Raw genomic sequence first — 18548 nt, 5'->3', positions numbered from 1 at the left:
TAAAAAAAATATTCTGTACTGAGTCACTCCTCCTTCTCTTCCTCCTGAGAAGTCTGACTACTCAACTCTTGGTTCAAATACCACCACAACATATTTGAAAAGTTGGATGAAAGTTTTATAACCTATATTTATACTTGCAGTCCATAAAGGACAATGAAAGCTGTGCCTCTTTCACAGTTACACACCCTGAAACTTCTCTTTAAAAAATATTGTTGCTAAATTGTTTTCAATCTGGTAAATGACTACTTCCAAATTTCCCAAGTCTATCGCAGAGTTTGCAGTATTCCAAAGGATAAAATTTTAGTCAAGTTAAAGAAAAGATTTATGTACCTCGATGTTCACTGTCTCACCCAAATCAGTAATTATGTGTGTGTATTCTCCATATGCGTAACATCTATGTTCATATACACAGAAAAAAGCTTGAAAAGAAATATAACAGAATACAACAGCGATTTTCTCTAGTTGGTGAGATTTGGGATGATTTTTGTTTTCTTCTTTATAATTTTCTGAATCTTCCAAATTTTCTACCATAATACGGCTAAGCAAATTTTTAAACCTTAGAAGAAAATACTCGTACTACTAATTTTACTAACTTAGCATCAGAATCTAGAAATACAAAAACTAAATGGTATGATTTAAATACTGAGCATTTTACAATAAATAAACTTCACTGACAGGCTAATACTTATTAGAAGAAAAACTGCAATAGCACTGCTTAACTGATATTTTTTTTTAAAAATCAACTTTACTATTTTCATTCAAAAAAGAAAATACAGAACCATACAGTGTCAGACTGTGCAGGGTTAAGCATTGTACTGGGTGCACTGATGAGACTCAATAATTGAGCATTTCTCCACTGGTCAGCTGAAAGATTCCTTCGTGGATACACCATCTGAAGAGAAATCAGTGCATCTGAAAGAGACTAATTAAATAGAAAAAAAGAAAGTTGAGGAATAAAACGGGTTTTTTTTCAATTTCCATTTAAATTCCAGCTACAACTGCTGTGTGTTTCTAACTGTATCATCGTAAAACAACAAGGGTATAATTACAACTACGCTCCATATAATATTTGAGGTGGGTTCCAGTTATCCTCCTCTAGATTTTTTTTTTTTTAACTTCATGAAGCTACATAGATTCTGCATTCCTCAGCAAAAGCTTAGCTCAAGAAATCATGTTACTTTCTTCAGGTGAAAATGTTTGGCAATCTTGAGATCTTTATTTCAAAAAGGGTAGAGAGTCTAGGGTAATCATTTTGTGCATCACTTTCTACTCAATAGCTCTCACTGAAAGAAAAAGACATTAAGGTTACATGACTAAGTGTTAATAGAGCTCAACATGTTTCATATTTCTTCAAAGAATGCCTTCTAAAAATAACCCACTGTACTTTATCTTAATAAATTACTTAACTTCTATTTGCCATTTGGTCTATTAATTACAGCTTTACTATCTAGGTATTTAATTTTTCATCTCATCTGATTCTTGCTTGCTTTTAACTATTCTTTGCTATTCACTCCTCCTTCCTAAAAATTCTGTACGAGTGGTTCTATAATCTGGCTGCACATAAATTGCCAGGGAAGTCTGTTCAGAAAAAGAGAATCCAGGGCTCTGCCTGAACCAGAACCTCTGGGAGTAAAGCCCAGGAATCTGTTCTTATCACACTCCACCAAGTGATTCAGAATAGCTTTTTAAATTAAATTAACTGAATTTTAACAAATCCTAGCAAATACATGATGGTCTTTCTATCAAAACCCTGAGATATCACAGAACATCGGAAAACTCAAGATTAGGAAAAAACTGGTCTAATTTAAATGGACAATTCTCCTCAAGTAATTATTAATTGTCTAATATAAGCTAATGGCTATGGAGAACTTAGAGATCCAACAGCCTTTAAAAGAAATTTTCATCAACTGGGAAAAAAACCAAATTTGAAGTGGCTAACTAAAAACAAGGCCATACATGATTGGCAAGAAGTTAGAAACAGATCCAGAGAAAAAACAGGAAAGGAGTAGGGAAGACATTTCTAGGTGAGGAAAAAGGACTATCAAAATCAGAGAGACAGACAACAATGATCTGCTCAGCACTTTGAGGAATCCTGGCACTTTCACCTACAATGCTGATTTTTACTTCAAAACTAATGTCATCTACTAGCCTCTTTCAAACTAATGATTCAACTAACTCCAAGACATTAAACCTACATAAATTTGTAGATATAATACAGCTATGCAAAGAAATTAAACTGGAAATGCATCTTCAGAATTTTCATGGGAGTAAGAAAACTGAAGGAAAATTCTTGCTGTCAACTGTATGTCAAAAAAAAAGCATAGATTCATACAAAATACTGTATTACTAAGAAGTCTAACTCCGGGCTTCCCTGGTGGCACCATGGTTAAGAATCCTCCTGCCAAGGCAGGGGACATGGGTTCGAGCCCTGGTCTGGGAAGATCCCACATGCTGTGGAACAACTAAGCCTGTGCACCACAACTACTGAGCCTGCGCTCTAGAGCCCGCAAGCCACAACTAGTGAGTCCATGTGTCACAACTACTGAAGCCTGCGTGCCTAGAGCTTGTGCTCCGCAACGAGAAGCCACTGCAATGAGAAGCCCATGCACCGCAACGAAGAGTAGCCCCCACTCGCCACAACTAGAGAAAGCCCGCGCACAGCAACAAAGACCCAACGCAGCCAAAAATAAAATAAATAAATTAAAAAAAAAATTCTAACTCTCATCATTCAAAGAGAACAATGGGCCAAGATTCTAATATCCTGGGTTTTAGCTCTAGTTTTGCCACTATTGCTACCAAATGGCTTACTTCATCATATCACTTCTCCAGCCTCAATTTCCTTATCTATAAATAATGAGGATACCTGTAAATTTCCTTGATGTGCTTAGGAACCAGCCCTCCCTCAGAGAAGCCATAAAGGCAAGACTCTAAACCAAAACTATTTCATTAAGAACTAGTTTTTTAATATACCATAAAAGACAGACATGCCAAATTATCACAAAACTCCTGTAGTATTTCTCTCATTAAGAGGCTATATTATAATAATATAGCTAAAATTTATTAAATACTATGTACCTAAATACTCTTTACAAAGTAACTCATTTAATACTGCACTTTTACAGGTAAGAAAACTGAGGTACACTGAAGTTGGTTAAGTAACTTGCCCAATATTACACTATAATTGGCAGAGTTGGGATTAGAACCCAAGCAATCTGATACAAATATAGACATTCTCAAATACTAAACTTCACTATATACACTATATTGAACCTAAAAACTACAATGGATCAATATATTCCTGAATCTCTATTCACTATTCTGAATCTAATTAATGAGTTCTCTGGTTCACAATTAGATAAAACCATGCATAACTATTATTCACATCTCATTATAATTTTCTTTCTTAAAAGTAGTTTATCACTCTAACTATCCACCCTTAAGCTATCTCATATGCCTATTGAAGCACCCCTAAAAACCAGCTCTTACCTTGCTATGGGGTACAAATTCTTCCATCATCTTCTTTAAAGGGTTTTCATAATCCACAATCATCTGACCAAGACGTGGGTATTCTCGGTCACTTAAAACAGACATATCAAATATCACTGAGTTGTAAGCCATAAAATTAATTGGGAATTTCACACAGATTTTTATAATGCAGGTTTACCTTGCTCCATGGGTCATTTCATGCGCATAGTTGTATAATCCAATGATTGCCTTCCTTTCTTCAATTCGAGACAGCAGTATCATTAGTGTTGTATATGTTATGATCAAATCTAAGTAGTTCTTCGTTAAATCAAAGTTTACAGTCTAGGGGAAAAAAACCATTAAGTTCAACTCCTTCCTATTCCACAAACTTTTAAGCACACACACAAAAATCTTCATGGCAGCTACTGAAAGCTAATAATTTTCTATAGTTATTTGTTTTATCCCCATTTCTGAAATTCTATCTAATTCCTTTCACCAAAAACATGCCTCTAATTTTGGAGTTATAGATAATAGTTTTGTGCTTGTGACACAATTTTATGGCTGAAACAGAGTCTGTGATCACCCTATTCAAACTGCTAACAGTTTAAAAGAATAACCAAAACCAGAAAAATAATAAACATGAAAGCAAATCTCACTAAGCAAGAAAAAAGGAGTATTAAATAAATAAATAGGTTCACCATTAAGTCAGTGGAGACGTTTTTCACTTCGACTTCCTATATCTAGAAATTGACTTATCAAGAAAGATTTTTATCAAGTATGCTTTTTATAGAGAAAAGGATTATTTGTGTAACCTTTTAAAATTGGGCCTATTAAAATACTAAAATTAACAACTATTTCCGAATATGTACAAGATTTATATTCAATGACAATCAAATAAACAAGTGAAAATACAGTATAACTCCTTACCTTAAAAAATACAAGCCAAATTAACAATGCTGAAACTTTATATACTAATCATTTACATTTTCTCTAAAGAAAAGCATTTGATCCCCTTAGTTCTACTAGAAACAGACAGAAGAATTGGAAATTTTTCTCAAATAATACTTACAATATCAAAGAAGACTTGGCAAACATCAATAGTATTCAGCAATTCACAAACATGGTCCTGAAAATAAAAGTTTATTTAAACCTTTTACCTATATGAATACTACTAAATTCAGAAAACACACACAAATAAAATGTATTTTGAATTTTTGTTCTAGAAGAATTCTAATTTTATTATCTACAAGTGACAGAACAATTTATATGATTAACAAATATCAATCTATCTCTGAAATGTTAAATTCTATACATTAAAATACATACCTTAAATTCCATAACATCTACAAATGTGAAGTAATATAATGCCAGATTTTTCAAAATCTCTGATTTTTCTTTCTGTAGTTGTGCAAGCTGTTGCTGTGAAAACAAAATTAGAATGCATTGTTTACAGAGAACAAAATTATTTAGTTTTACTACAAACTATCTTCTTTTATGATTGCTAAATGGAAGCAGAAGCTTTTAGGACAATATTTCTAGATGATTAAGGCTCTTTTAAAAAACCAAAATACTTGAGACAGCAACTGCTAATAGTGACCAGCAACTGACATTGTGAGGCTATAAAACGAATCAAAGCAGATTAGTACCAAACTGCACTACTATTAAGGAAAATTGGAAAGTGTTAGGAAAAAATAATTATCAAATGAACTCTTTAAAAAAACTAAAAACAACTCATGAGCATGACCACATTACTAGAAGTGGGAGAAAAGAAGGTGAAAAACATTATAACTTACACTACAAAAAACAATATGCTTTATAAATTTGGAACTTACCAAAAAGAACATCCAGGCAAAGCCACGTTACGCATGCAAAATAAAATGTAGATACAAACATAAAATACAGTAACGGTTCCCTGACCAGATCCACAAAACACAATAATACATTAAAGAAAAGCAAAAACCAAAACAACAAAAAAGATATGAGAAAGAAGCAAAACTAGAGTTAAGACACTGGTAAACATATGAAGAAGGAAATGTGAATACAAAAGACAAATATTATTTCAATCAACTGTATTATTAAATTTACAAAAGTCCTAAGTTTTCTCTTTAAAACAACTATTAATATAATTTCTGAAAGAATCCAGCCATATTTAACATCATATATCATAAGTCTGCCAGAATTCCGGAAAAACATCTAGAACCTATCTGATACTCTGAATGTAGTCTACAGAATAGAAACTTCCACATCTTCCACTTCTGTTAGAAGAGCAGAATCTCAGGCCCACCTAAAACCTACCAAATCAGAATCTGCCATTTAACAAGATACCCAGGTGATCTGAATGCACATTAAATATAAAATAATTCACCTAGAACATGAGAAAACCAGAAAATATGAGAAAGTGCTTCAAAATATCAAACTTGCTATCAAAGCCCATACAGTTTTGAGGCCCTCAATCAGTTCTTAAACTTACACCTACACAGGAGTGTTGGGGGAGAGGTGCCTCTACACATAATTGTATTGAACCATTATGATAAGTCAGAAAATTTACAATAGTGAGCATAACATCAGGAGATTAAAAAAACTATTAAAAGACTATTTAAAAAGCAGCAAGCACAGGGGCTTCCCTGGTGGCGCAGTGGTTGAGAGTCCGCCTGCCGATGCAGGGGACGCAGGTTCGTGCCCCAGTCTGGGAAGATCCCACATGCCGCAGAGGGGCTGGGCCCGTGAGCCATGGCCGCTGAGCCTGCGCGTCCGGAGCCTGTGCTCCGCAATGGGAGAGGCCACAACAGTGAGAGGCCCACGTACAGCAAAAACCAAACCAAACCAAACCAAACCAAACCAAAACAAAAAACAGCAAGCACAGCATTCTGGTAGACCCAACTATTGTAAAGTGCCCTAGACACGGCAGTCCCTGAGGACATGTAAAAAAGTGTAAACGAAGTATCTCTACTTCCCCTATATGCCAGGCAAACTGAGACATATACTTATAGTGATGTATGTAACCGTTCTAACTTTATCTGTGGTAGTAGTTGACTTTATTTTGAATATATGTTTCAAAACAATTCTATGTTTATAAGCACACTTTTAATCATTACCACTCACAACATCAAGCAGACACCTTTTTAAATGACTCTGTTTCCTCTGTTACCTTGTTCAATAACATTAAATACAATTGACATCTTAATCCTTTCCCCTACTTTTCAGTACTTTAAATTTGAACTTTGCAAGGTAACAGGTGAAAGTAAACTCATAATATAATAGGATAAAAAGCAAAAGTATAATTTGGTTGCTACTGGGTTAATTATTAACAGTGCCTCCTTTCAATTTCAGTGTCCTACTTTGGACAAAAAATGACACAGTCACCATCTTATTATGGGCCTTAAGGATCTTTTATACAAATTCTCATTTTGCATATTAAGAAGCTAATGCTCACAGAACTTAAAAGAATCTTCCCAAGGTTATATAACTACTTAATATGACAAGGCCAGGATTAAAAATTTCATATCCATGCTCCTGATAGTGTTCTTTCTACCATTCCACATGCCCCCCCATCTTCCTTTTTAATAGTAAAATCTCATTATGGTCTCAATTTCTCATTCAATTTTATTTCCCCCCAAATTGTATGTAACTAGCCTCTACACTGGCTAAAACAAATTTACTGAACTAAAGGATATCTAAATTCAAAATAACTACTCAAGTTTTTAAGACCCTACATAATTTGGTCCTAATTTACCTTTCCAATCTAAATTTCCCCTACATCCATTCACACACTATACAGAGTAGCCAAAACAAACTATTCACTATTTTCTACACACATCTCATGTTTTCTTTACTGTTTTCTCTCTTGAGATGTCCAAATTCCACCACTCACGTATGTCCAAATCCTACTACTCCTAAACTACTCGATTTAAATGTTGACTTTCAAGAAAACATCCCTGATTGAACTTTTTCCCTCAATGCAAATAACATCTCCCTACTCTAAATGTGTATAATTTCTAATAATATCACTTTCTACCTTATATCAGTTACCTGCAACACTATGAGACAGTGTATCAAACTCCACAGCCCATATCAAACAGCTCTGCACATAAAGAAGTACACAATATAAACATCTATCAGATGAGTGATTAGGACAATATTAAAAAACCTTTATATGTCAGCGTCAGATGACATGTTTTAGCAAGTGACACCCACCTCTTACTGTGAAATCACAGCTAAATGACTTAACCTCTCAAGAGTCTAATACCCCCATTATCAAAATGGGAGCTGATGTGGGCAGTTTAGCCAAGATAATATACATGAGAACACTTTACAGTGCCTGGCACCCAGAAGCTGCTCATTAAATATTAACTGAATAACAGAAGATGCTCACAGACCACTTCTCCAAAATAAGCAAGAATAAAGCTGTTTTAAATAATCCCAATACTACTCATAGTACTTCTAATAAGACCTGATATTTAACTGAGCATGCTCTCTTTGCCAGGCAGTGTTCCAAATAACATACAAGTATTTCACAAAATTCCCTCAATGTCTCTACATATAGTTACAATTATGTTCCTTATTTAATGAAAATAAATTCCATAAAGCTCTGCATGAAAGTTCAACTATAACAACAAAGAATAAAAGTGTCTACAACTCCTGGGCTTCAACTGAAAAAAAATGCTCCTATTTTAGTTTTTAAAGTGAAGTAGAGCAGACACTATCAAAAAGTATTTAACTTCTAGGTTCAACAACCAGAACAAGTTTTTTTCCCATTATCTCTTTGTTTTATAGTAAATAAAAAGTAGGAAATGGTTTAAGAATATAGATCAGTAACAGATTGTTTGATGCTACAGAACAGAACATTAGAAAAGTACAATTTTGAGAAATGATTCTATCAATATTCGCTAACACTTTAAAAGCATATAATGGATACATGGGTTAACTATATGAGCAAAATATCTGTACAATGCTTTCATTAAAGCTTCTGACTGTGGAACATTATTCTTAAAATTTAAGTAAAATGTGTAGAAACAAAATAAACAGGATAAATAGCCATGCAGATCACAAAATAAGATCATATCTTTGCAATGAAAAATCTTGGTAATTAATCTTTGTACAATTAAGAAGCATTTTCTACACAAAATATAAGTATCTAAAAAACTGATTGAAATTTAGTATTTACTAGCTTTCATTCTTTCAAAGAAAAGATACTAGCAAATTACAATAAGGAACCAATGACTAAGAGAGCTAACTCAGATTTTCAACATAAAGGAAAGTGACTGAAGTCCTTTATTCACCCATTTCAAATATTTTTTCATCATCGAAACTGCTTATGCATAATAAATTATTTTTCTTGACCTAAACTATGCTAGTATTTTGTTCCTCTTAAAAAACAACCAAGTACAGAAATTTGGTTCAGGGAAGGCTTTGTTCAATTTCTTAGTATGATATTCTAAATCAGGCTTTTCTTTCTTTTTTATTTAATTTTATTATTATTTATTTTGGGGGGGCTAAGTTGGGTCTTCATTGCTGCATGCAGGCTATCCCTAGTTGCAGTGAGCAGGGGCTACTCTTTGTTGCGGTGCACGGGCTTCTCATTGTGGTGGCTTCTCTTGTGCGGAGCATGGGCTCTAGGCCCGGGGTCTTCAGTAGTTGCAGTGCAAGGGCTCAGTACTTGTGCCTTGCATGCTCTAGAGCGCAGGCTCAGTAGTTGTGGCACATGGGCTTAAGTTGCGCCATGGCATGTGGGATCCTCCCGGACCAGGGCTTGAACCCGTGTCCCCTGCATTGGCAGGCGGATTCCCAACCACTGTGCCACCAAGGAAGTCCCTAAACCAGGCTTTTTAAAATAAGAGTGCTGAGAGGCTATTTGTGTAAACCTCTTTTTTTTTTTTTTTTTTTTTGCGGTACGCGGGCCTCTCACTGTTATGGCCTCTCCCGTTGCGGAGCACAGGCTCCGGATGCGCAGGCTCAGCGGCCATGGCTCACGGGCCTAGCCACTCCGCGGCATGTGGGATCTTCCCGGACCGGGGCACGAACCCGTGTCCCCTGCATTGACAGGCGGACTCTCAACCACTGCAGCACCAGGGAAGCCCATAAACCTCTTTTAAGGAACTGTCCAGCCACCACTCTACTCATCAACACTCATGTGGACTACGAACTACTAACTGATCTCTGTACTTCTGCTCTTGCCTCTTCAGTCTTCTCCATATAGTGGCAGGAGAGTGGACATTATAAGGTAACACACTACCCTGAAGAGATGATTCCAATGAAGGTTATACATGATATTAACACTGGATGAAGAGTATACGTGAACTCACTGTATTATTTTTGTTTTAGTCTAATATTATTTCAAAATAAAGGGTTTTAAAAAAATTTTTAATAAGTTTCCCATCACACTTAAAATACAAAGTCTCTTACCAATGTCTCAGAATAAAATTTGAATAGGACCCCTGCCTGTCTCTACAACTTCATCTCCCCTCATGCTCCTCCAGCCTCTCACAGTAGTTGTCATACTGGTCTGCGTGCTATGTTCATCAAATAAATTCACCAAGGTTGGTCCCACCTCTGAGCCTTTGCACTTGCTCTTTATCATGTCTGGAATGCTCTTCTCTACTTCTTCACATAGCTCAATCCTTCACTTCTCTTCAGAGAAGCCATTGTTGTGCACTTACCTAAAATAGTCTTCTCACCCACGTTACTCTCTTACTCCTCATCCTGCTTTCTATTTCTTCCTACCACTTATCTCCAAATAAAAGTACGTATTTATTCACTTTAGTTGTTTGTTGTCTAACATCCTAACTTGAATTGAGATTCCACAGAGGAAAGGAGGTTTGTATTATTTCATGCTCTTGTATCCAAGGTCTAGATACTAGCACACAGTAGATGCACTTTAAATGAATAAATAAATGATCTTCAAGTTTCTCAACATAAGTCATAGAATCAACTTTTAAATTGTACTAATTATCAATGAATGCAATATCAGGTATCAATTCATGTCTCAAATGAGTTTATGTATCCTAACACGGAGTGGTAATTTAATCCCTTGAATAAATCCCTGTTGGATAAAATACTTCATTATGTCCTTACAGGATAAGAAATGAGAAACATTTAAAGAAAATGACATATTCATATCAAATATAAGCAAATCTCCTAAGATTATATGAAAATCCAAATTAACACAAAGATTAGTCATTTTAAAAAAGGTTCATGGGACCTTGTTGAACTTTCATTTTATTATATACAAATGATTCTACTGGCATTCAATATTTCATAAATGCATTTTTCTGAGCAAAAGGTAGTAAATAAATTTTAGGGAAAGTTATCCTAACACTTGCCTAGTAAATAAGCATTACTGAATGTTTAATATTTGTTACTAAACTAAATCCTCACCACAACTTTGCAAGGTTCATTTTTTAAATTGTGGTAAAACATAACAAAGTCTACCAATATAGCCATATTTTATAAGTGTGCAGTTCACACGTACAAATATATCTGCATTGCTGTGCAACCATCACCCCGCCTATCTCCAGAATTTTTTTCATCTTCCCAGTCATGGTATATTTTTATCCTCATTTTCCAGATATAGAAACAGACTAGAAAAGGGTTAAGATGTTAATCCAGGTCAATCAGATTTCAAAGTTCAAAACACCTCTTCAATACACTTTAAAATTCAAGTTGCCACACCATGACAAAAGTAGTATAGGGATAAGCAAAGCTAAGGCTATTTTCTTCTCAGAAAATACTTCTATTTAATTGTAGCTTCATCAATCTCACAGATTGAAGCTTCTAAGAACTCTAATTCAACCTCTTCATTTTATATACTAAAGTGATCTTTTTCAAGTTTATATTGCTGTCATCTGTTCAAATTAATTCTGAAAAGCAAAGAGTTTTGTTTTTTAAAGAACAGAAAGGCAAAAAAAAATTAAAGGTTTTATGCATGCCTCTTTGCAATAGGACTTTACTGTTCCTCTCATCAAGAGATGTAGTTTATTTTTCCACCCTTACAATCCCAGCTGGCCTTGTGACTTGCTTTGACCAAGAGAAAGCAGCGGAAATGATACTCTTAACTTACAAGGCCTTATAACTTCACATTTTGTTCTTTTTTGGAACACTGTCCTAAAGTGTCATGTGTGAGAAAGCTAACATATCCCACAGAAAGGAAGGTTCCACATCCTCTATCCCAACAGGCCCCATGCCCCAACCACCCACCAGATGAACGCAGCTGTGACCTAAGGCTGGTGAGACCAGCAGAGGAACTGCCCAATCAACCCCAGAATATGAAATGAGTTGTTGTTGTTTTAAGTCCATTAAGTTTTGGGGTGGTCTGTTAGGCAGCACTCGGTAACTGAAACAAAGATTAATAAAAAGTTCAATAAAAGAAATTAAAATAATCTCTATTTCACCACCTGAGCACATTAACCTGCACCAGGAAAAATCTTGGAAGTTTAAGATTTCTGGTCACAAGATGGTTAAATTAATGCAAACTAATGAAACTAATTTTATCATTAGTACTAGAAAAGCACTAAATATATGCCCCAGTATAGTGTGGTCAGTCAGATCTAACATCTTTGTATGAAAGATATCACACTGTATTAACGAAAATACAATTTACCTCATATAATGGTACCATTTTCCATTATGAATGAAAATGTAAATGAAGCTAGCCCCTTTACACTCTATTTTAATAATATTTTTTAAAAGTCTTTCAGATATGTGATTAGCTTGCTTTCACAACCTGGGTACAGCGAAATAAGTCAGGCTTTTCTTACTGATTAGATATCATAACTGTAATCAATTATACTGAGCTAATTATGTCAAGATGGCCTCAGGTGCTACTGACATGTGCAAGGTAACATGCCAACATTAAACAGTCCTTGCTGGCTATACTTTTTACTTTTTAAAGTTTTTATTTCTCTTCCTATCAATTACCATTTGCTCCTGATGAGAATACCCTTTAAGGTACAATGCATTAGAAAATATACGTGTTAACAATTTTACCTAAGCAAACTCAACAAGCTTGGGCACAGTGAGAACCAAAAAGCTTACTTCTGAATAAACTTCATTTTTTATAAACTACCATTTCTGGTTGCTCAAAATCATTTGTTTTTTACAGATTTACTGAGGTATAATTTATATACCATAAAATTCATCCATCAGAAGTGAACAATTAAATTATTTTAGTAAATCTACAGAGTTGTGCAACCACCAACCCTACCCAGTTTTAGAACATTTCCATTATCCCAAAAAGTTCCCTTGTGCCTATTTACAGTTAATCCCATTCTTACCCGCATCCCTAATAATTACTGATCTGCTTTCTGCCTCGATAAATTTGCTTTTTCCAGACACTCTCTATAAAATGAAATCAAATAATATATAAGCTTTCTACATCTAGCTTCTTTCATTTAGCCTAATGTTTCTGGAGTTCATCCATGCTATAACATGTATTGGTAGCTTGTTTCTTTTAATTGCTAAATAGTACTCCATTAACTGCATATACTACCAATTTACTTTATTCATCAGTTGATGGGCATTTGAATTATTTCCAGTTTTAAGCTCTTATGAACAATGAATGCTGCTATAAACATATCTATATGTGGACATGTAATGTACTTCCATTTTTCTTGAGCAGATTCCTACAAGTGGTATTGCTTCCTAGTTCCCAGATGTGATTCAGAGAGGCTTGTGATATGAAAAGTAACCTCTAAAAAGAGACAAGTTACTGTAATATTATTATTCATTTAGTTAACAATTATTTAGTTAACAATTATATTATTCATTTAGTCAACAAATACCCCAACATGATATTATATTGTCAGACACTGTTGGAAGAGCTGGGGATAAAACCCTGAATAAAATGATGACCCTGCCCCTAAATGAGCATACAATCTAGTGAGGACTGTATATCTAGATATACAGGTAATTCTCACTTTTTTTAGATAACTATCCAGTTTTAGAATCTGGTTACACCACACTAACTTCTAAGTATAAGGTTCAAAGATGGTGAAAAACTACAATGATTAATTCCCACCTTCCCTTCAAGACAAAGACCCTCACCAATTTGTAATAACATGAAAGAGGTTTATAAAAACAACAACAACAACAACAAAAAAAACCCACACACAAAATAGTATGAGAAAGACCATAACAAGAAAGGTCAGAGCTTCTAAGGGTGGTGAAGATGAGAAACAAGACGGGGAAAATTAAAGGAGGGCCTAAAACTCAGAGAGCACTCAGGGATTATTTTTGTTAATTGATTACATACTAACAGAGAGTGGTGGCTCATATTAAATTACCTCAATCAGTAGGCCTGTAAAGAGGAATAAAGTTTATGCTTAGGCTGTCTTGACTTCTTTCTGGCCTTTTTGGACATCTGTTGTTCTTGGGAGATTTGGAGATAAGGTGAAGTGGCATCAGTGGAAGAATACTTCCCACTTGATATCTCTAATACCCTCTTAATACCCTACCTTCATCAATTCTTTGAGCTTGGAGGGAGCTCCTATTCATTCACCCTACTATCTTTTTATTGAAATACAACCTCTCATGTTCGGTTTCCTCTTTTGGCCCATCATTATATTACTCCCTTGTAATATAATGGTCCTTCATTATATTACTCCCTTGTCCCCCTATCATAATTACCTGATAAAACCCACAGCAGGAGAAAGCCTATGTCTATGCTGACTCCATCTCAACCTGAATTCACAATCATTAAATATAACTGAGTAGCAACATTATGCCATTTTCACCATCAATTCACTCTCACACTCTCCTCAGTGATTATCCCACTCCTTCTCCTCTCTCTCAATAATTCCTCTTCAACTTGATTCTCAGCTTAATGCTAGCCTGAGCCCTAGGCTTATATATACAATTGGCTACTCAGCATCTCCACTCAGACTTCTAGCAGGTCTCTCAAACTTAACATAGCTAATATCAAGCTACTGAGTACTATCCCTTCTATACTCCCACCCCAAACCAGTTCCTCTTGCTTCTTCACTCCAGTAAATCTTGATATTTCCTCAATCCAAAAACCCTGGGGTCTTACATTTCTCACTGTCTCATATACCCCATACCCAATACATTGGCAAATACCATAGGCTCTGTCTTCAAAACATCCAAAATCTGAACATTTCTCACCTGTACCACCCTAGACCAAGCGACTATCAGCTCTCCTCTCAATGACTGCAAATTTCCTAACCAGTTTGTTTTTACTTCTGTTCCCCTGCAGACTATTTCTCAACCCAGCAACCACAGTGATCATAGGTATATCATTTCATTCCTCTACCACTCTTATCCAATAACATCTCTACTCAAGAGTAATTAGCCAAAGTCCTTACTATGTCCTAGAAAGCCATATCTCATCTGCTGACCCCTTCAATCACTGTCCTCATCTCCTACCACTATCTCCCAGCCCCTTTCCCCAATCACTCTGGTCTATTCATAATGGCCTACTTCCTGTTCCATGAACAAGACAGGCACACTCCCGCCTGAGCCTTTGCCACTGCTGCTCCCTCAGCACAGAAGGCTCCTCCCCCAGCTCACCTCACTTCCTCCTATCTTTAAATCTTTTGCTATATTGCCTCCTCCTCAGTAAGGCTTTCCCCAGGTCAAGTAAATTGGCATCTTCCCACTATCACTTTGTTCTTTTTAGAACTCAACTCTATGTGGCACTATGTGTTTTTCCGTTTGTTTGTTTGGGTTTTTGTTTTTGGTCTATCTCTGCCCAGCAGAATGTAAGCTCTACAAAGCCCAGTGACTTGTTTATTTACTGCTGGATTCCCTCTCCCAGAACAGGACTTAGCTAATAGAAGGCACCCAGTAAATGTTTTAAATAAATAAATGAATAATAGAGAGGACTATGAGAACATACACAAGCAGCACTTAACCTAATTTGAAAGAGTTAGAAAAAGCTTCTCTGGAATGGTGACATCTAAGGATAGACCTGAAAGACAAGTAGAAATTATCCTAGTGAAAGAATATGGGAGAGAAAGATTGTTCTAGATAGGAAAAACAGCATAAACAAAAGACCCAGAGGCAAGAGAAAGAATGGCCATTTGTGCCATGAAAGTGTATACTCTCCCAAAATAAAATATTTCTTTAAAAAATAAAGCAATTAAATCTACTTCCCCATTTTCTACATTCTATCCTACACCAGACAATGAGGACTAACACAGTATACTATCCTATATGTTCTTGGCCAAAGACCATTACTGTACATATTTAAAACATTTTTAGCCAAGATGAGTGAGTGCTAGGAAGAACAAAAGAAAATAAGTATTTTACAACATCTGTTATTCATTCCCTTATAGTTTCTTTTGCTGTCTTCAATTTTGGATCTTGGCAAATAACTTTTGATTTGACAACAGGTAAAACCGGACTGGCCATGAAAAACAATAAGATACCATGTCAAAGGTACTCAAAGGATAGCAGGTTAAAAGTGGCTAAAGACCCCTTCAAACAAATGACCAAGAAAATAAAAGCTAAAGATCAACAGGTGATTAGGTACTGGTAACATCCTTTGCTATTATGAAGGAAATCATTATCACCATTGCAGCCAAAGGGATTGGCTAACAACGTTTGGAAGATAGCTGAAAAACTGGCAAGATATAACTTCAGGAAATTTGAAGAAATTGGATAAATGATTGCAAATGGCAGGAATGCATCTCCTTGGGGACTATGCTATGAAACCCCAGTATAATGCTCATTGGCCATTCATTTGCAGAAAAACTGACAGCACCCTTGAGTTAAAGAAGGTATTACTGCAGTTTAGTATGATTAGAATATAGAGTGGGCAAGATTCACAACATAAGGTGATTTTAAAACAGATGTGTTTTGGGATCATAAGAACCACCCTTGGGAACATGACAAAAGCTGAAAAATACATTCACACAAGAACTCTGTACACAATTTCAGGGGATTTCCAAACTCTATGAAACTCAGTGTGAAAGTTCAGGTGAAAACCATTACACTCAGGACAATAAAGAGAAATATGTCCCAGGATGAGAGCTATGCAGCAGGCTTATGCAAATTATCCAGAGGGAAGTTAGAAGACAGAGGATTATAGGAAAGTGGGCTCCAGAAAAAAAAAAAGCTTACAGAAAGGTGGTGTGATTATTAGACTGGATAAATTTTAAAATTCTATAAAGGCACTTAACTAATTCAAGAAAGTCAATATATCTATGTAACAAATTTAACTGTGAAATATTCTGGAAGAGAGAATCCATTTCACTTTGATAATAAATATATGATATTACGTATATAAAAAAACATATAATGTAAACATATTATATATTTGGACTTATGAGAATAAGTGCGAAGTGTGATAATGGAGTGCAGCAATGCAAACCTAACACTCAGGTCTTTATTAATTTTAATTTTTAGAATCAGCATATAATTCAGTCTCAGAACACTTCATGATTACAGAACCAAAGGAAAGCATTAACAATTTTGACAACATGAAAGTATAAATGACCAAGGGTAAGGGTACAAATATAAAGAACTATATACTATTTAAAGTTTAAAAAGAAGTAACCAATGATCCAAAAATGTTAGCAAAAAAACTATCAAACATCAGGAAGAGGGGAGAGGGTAAATGAGGGGAGGAAACCTAATGAGCTAAATCTTCATATTTTGTAGCAAAGAATTAATAGATCCTGTCTAAAGTTGGCAAATGAATATATAAAAGAATCAGCATATTCCTTATAGTTCTGGAGGTAACCTCCAGATACACTAAAAGCAGAAGTTCCCCCTGAGAAATATGACCAGGGTGGGAGAGAGTGGGGTAGGATTACATACACTCACTTTTCATCCTTAAATCTTCTAGACTATTCAATTCATTATCATGTATTCATGTTAGCATGGTAAAAATTAACAATAAAAAGATTTAAACGTTTAGGTAGGTCATTAGGGCTGATGCAATTCCCTGCCATCACTTGACCTATTTCAAATACTTTTCAAATATATTAAAGGCTTAGTTGTTTCTTCTAGTGAGGGGTTCATTCTTATATTTACTTTCTTTATTCAAGGCAGAATTAAAGACTATTACATGTAGAAGAGATATTAACTAAATGTTGAAGATACATTTTTAAAAGAATATTGACACAAGTTAGTTCTCACTGTATTAAAATTCTTTGAATTTTGGTAAAGTTTAATTGGTCAAAACCAATATTTCTTTAAGTTGCCATTAGGATACACACACATACTTCTTCACAAAAGTACATCATCAAAACTGTTACAGGGCTTCCCTGGTGGCGCAGTGGTTGAGAGTCCGCCTGCCAATGCAGGGGACACGGGTTCGTGCCCCGATCCGGGAAGATCCCACATGCCGCGGAGCGGTTGGGCCCGTGAGCCATGGCCGCTGAGCCTGCGCGTCCGGAGCCTGTGCTCCGCAACGGGAGAGGCCACAACAGTGAGAGGCCCGCGTACCGCAAAAAAACCCCACAAAACTCTGTTACAGGGCTTCACTGGCGGTGCAGTGGTTAAGAATCCACCTGCCAATGCAGGAGACACAGGTTCAAGCCCTGGTCCGGGAAGATCCCACATGCTGAGGAGCAACTAAGCCCACATGCCACAACTACTGAGGCCGCGTGCCTAGAGCCCCTGCTCTGCAACAAGAGAAGCCACTGCAATGAGAAGCCCACGCACTGCAACGAAGAGTAACCCCCACTTGCCGCAACTAGAGAAAGCCCAGGCGCAGCAACGAAGACCCAATGCAGCCAAAAATACATAAATAAAATAAAATAAATTTATATAAAAAAAGTTAAAGGGGTTTCCAAAGGTTCTAGTTTAGGTAACCAAGTGAATGGTGATGGCTCAAAACAGAGAACACAGAAGAGAAACAAAATGGAGGATAATCATGTATTCAACACTGGATACAATGTTTGATATTTAGCTTGTGGAGCTGTCCAAAGGGTAACTACAGATAGTATATTACTAGATAGTATACTATCTAGTATATTACTTAGTTGATAGTATATTACTTAGTTGAAGCCATGGAAGTAAAATGTTTTCATACATATATACTGCAGGGTGTGAAAAAAAAGGTCATTTAGAAATACCCACGTTGAAAGAGCTGCTAGAAGAAAAGCCAGTAAAGTAGACCAAAA

The 18548-nt window shown here is 35.7% G+C and overlaps 1 protein-coding gene across 1 annotated transcript in view; it reads right to left on the bottom strand.

Annotated features, from left to right (window-relative positions):
- The window catches only part of NCKAP1 (NCK associated protein 1), a 97135-nt gene that overhangs the window by 56403 nt on the left and 22184 nt on the right, over window positions 1–18548 (bottom strand). Inside the window, exons 3-7 of the mRNA XM_027126517.1 lie at window positions 4792–4884; window positions 4535–4591; window positions 3665–3807; window positions 3487–3577; window positions 785–922 (exon numbers count right to left, since the gene is read on the bottom strand). Coding sequence (XP_026982318.1) covers window positions 785–922; window positions 3487–3577; window positions 3665–3807; window positions 4535–4591; window positions 4792–4884 — 522 coding nt within the window. The remainder of the gene's footprint in view (window positions 1–784; window positions 923–3486; window positions 3578–3664; window positions 3808–4534; window positions 4592–4791; window positions 4885–18548) is intronic.

The sequence above is a fragment of the Aethalodelphis obliquidens genome, unplaced genomic scaffold (assembly GCF_003676395.1).
Source record: "Aethalodelphis obliquidens isolate GAN/ISIS:26980383/991018 unplaced genomic scaffold, ASM367639v1 scaffold2, whole genome shotgun sequence".
Classification (NCBI taxonomy): Eukaryota; Metazoa; Chordata; class Mammalia; order Artiodactyla; family Delphinidae; genus Aethalodelphis; species Aethalodelphis obliquidens.
Note: the sequence above shows the minus strand (reverse complement) of the source record. Positions and strands in the feature narration are given on the sequence as shown.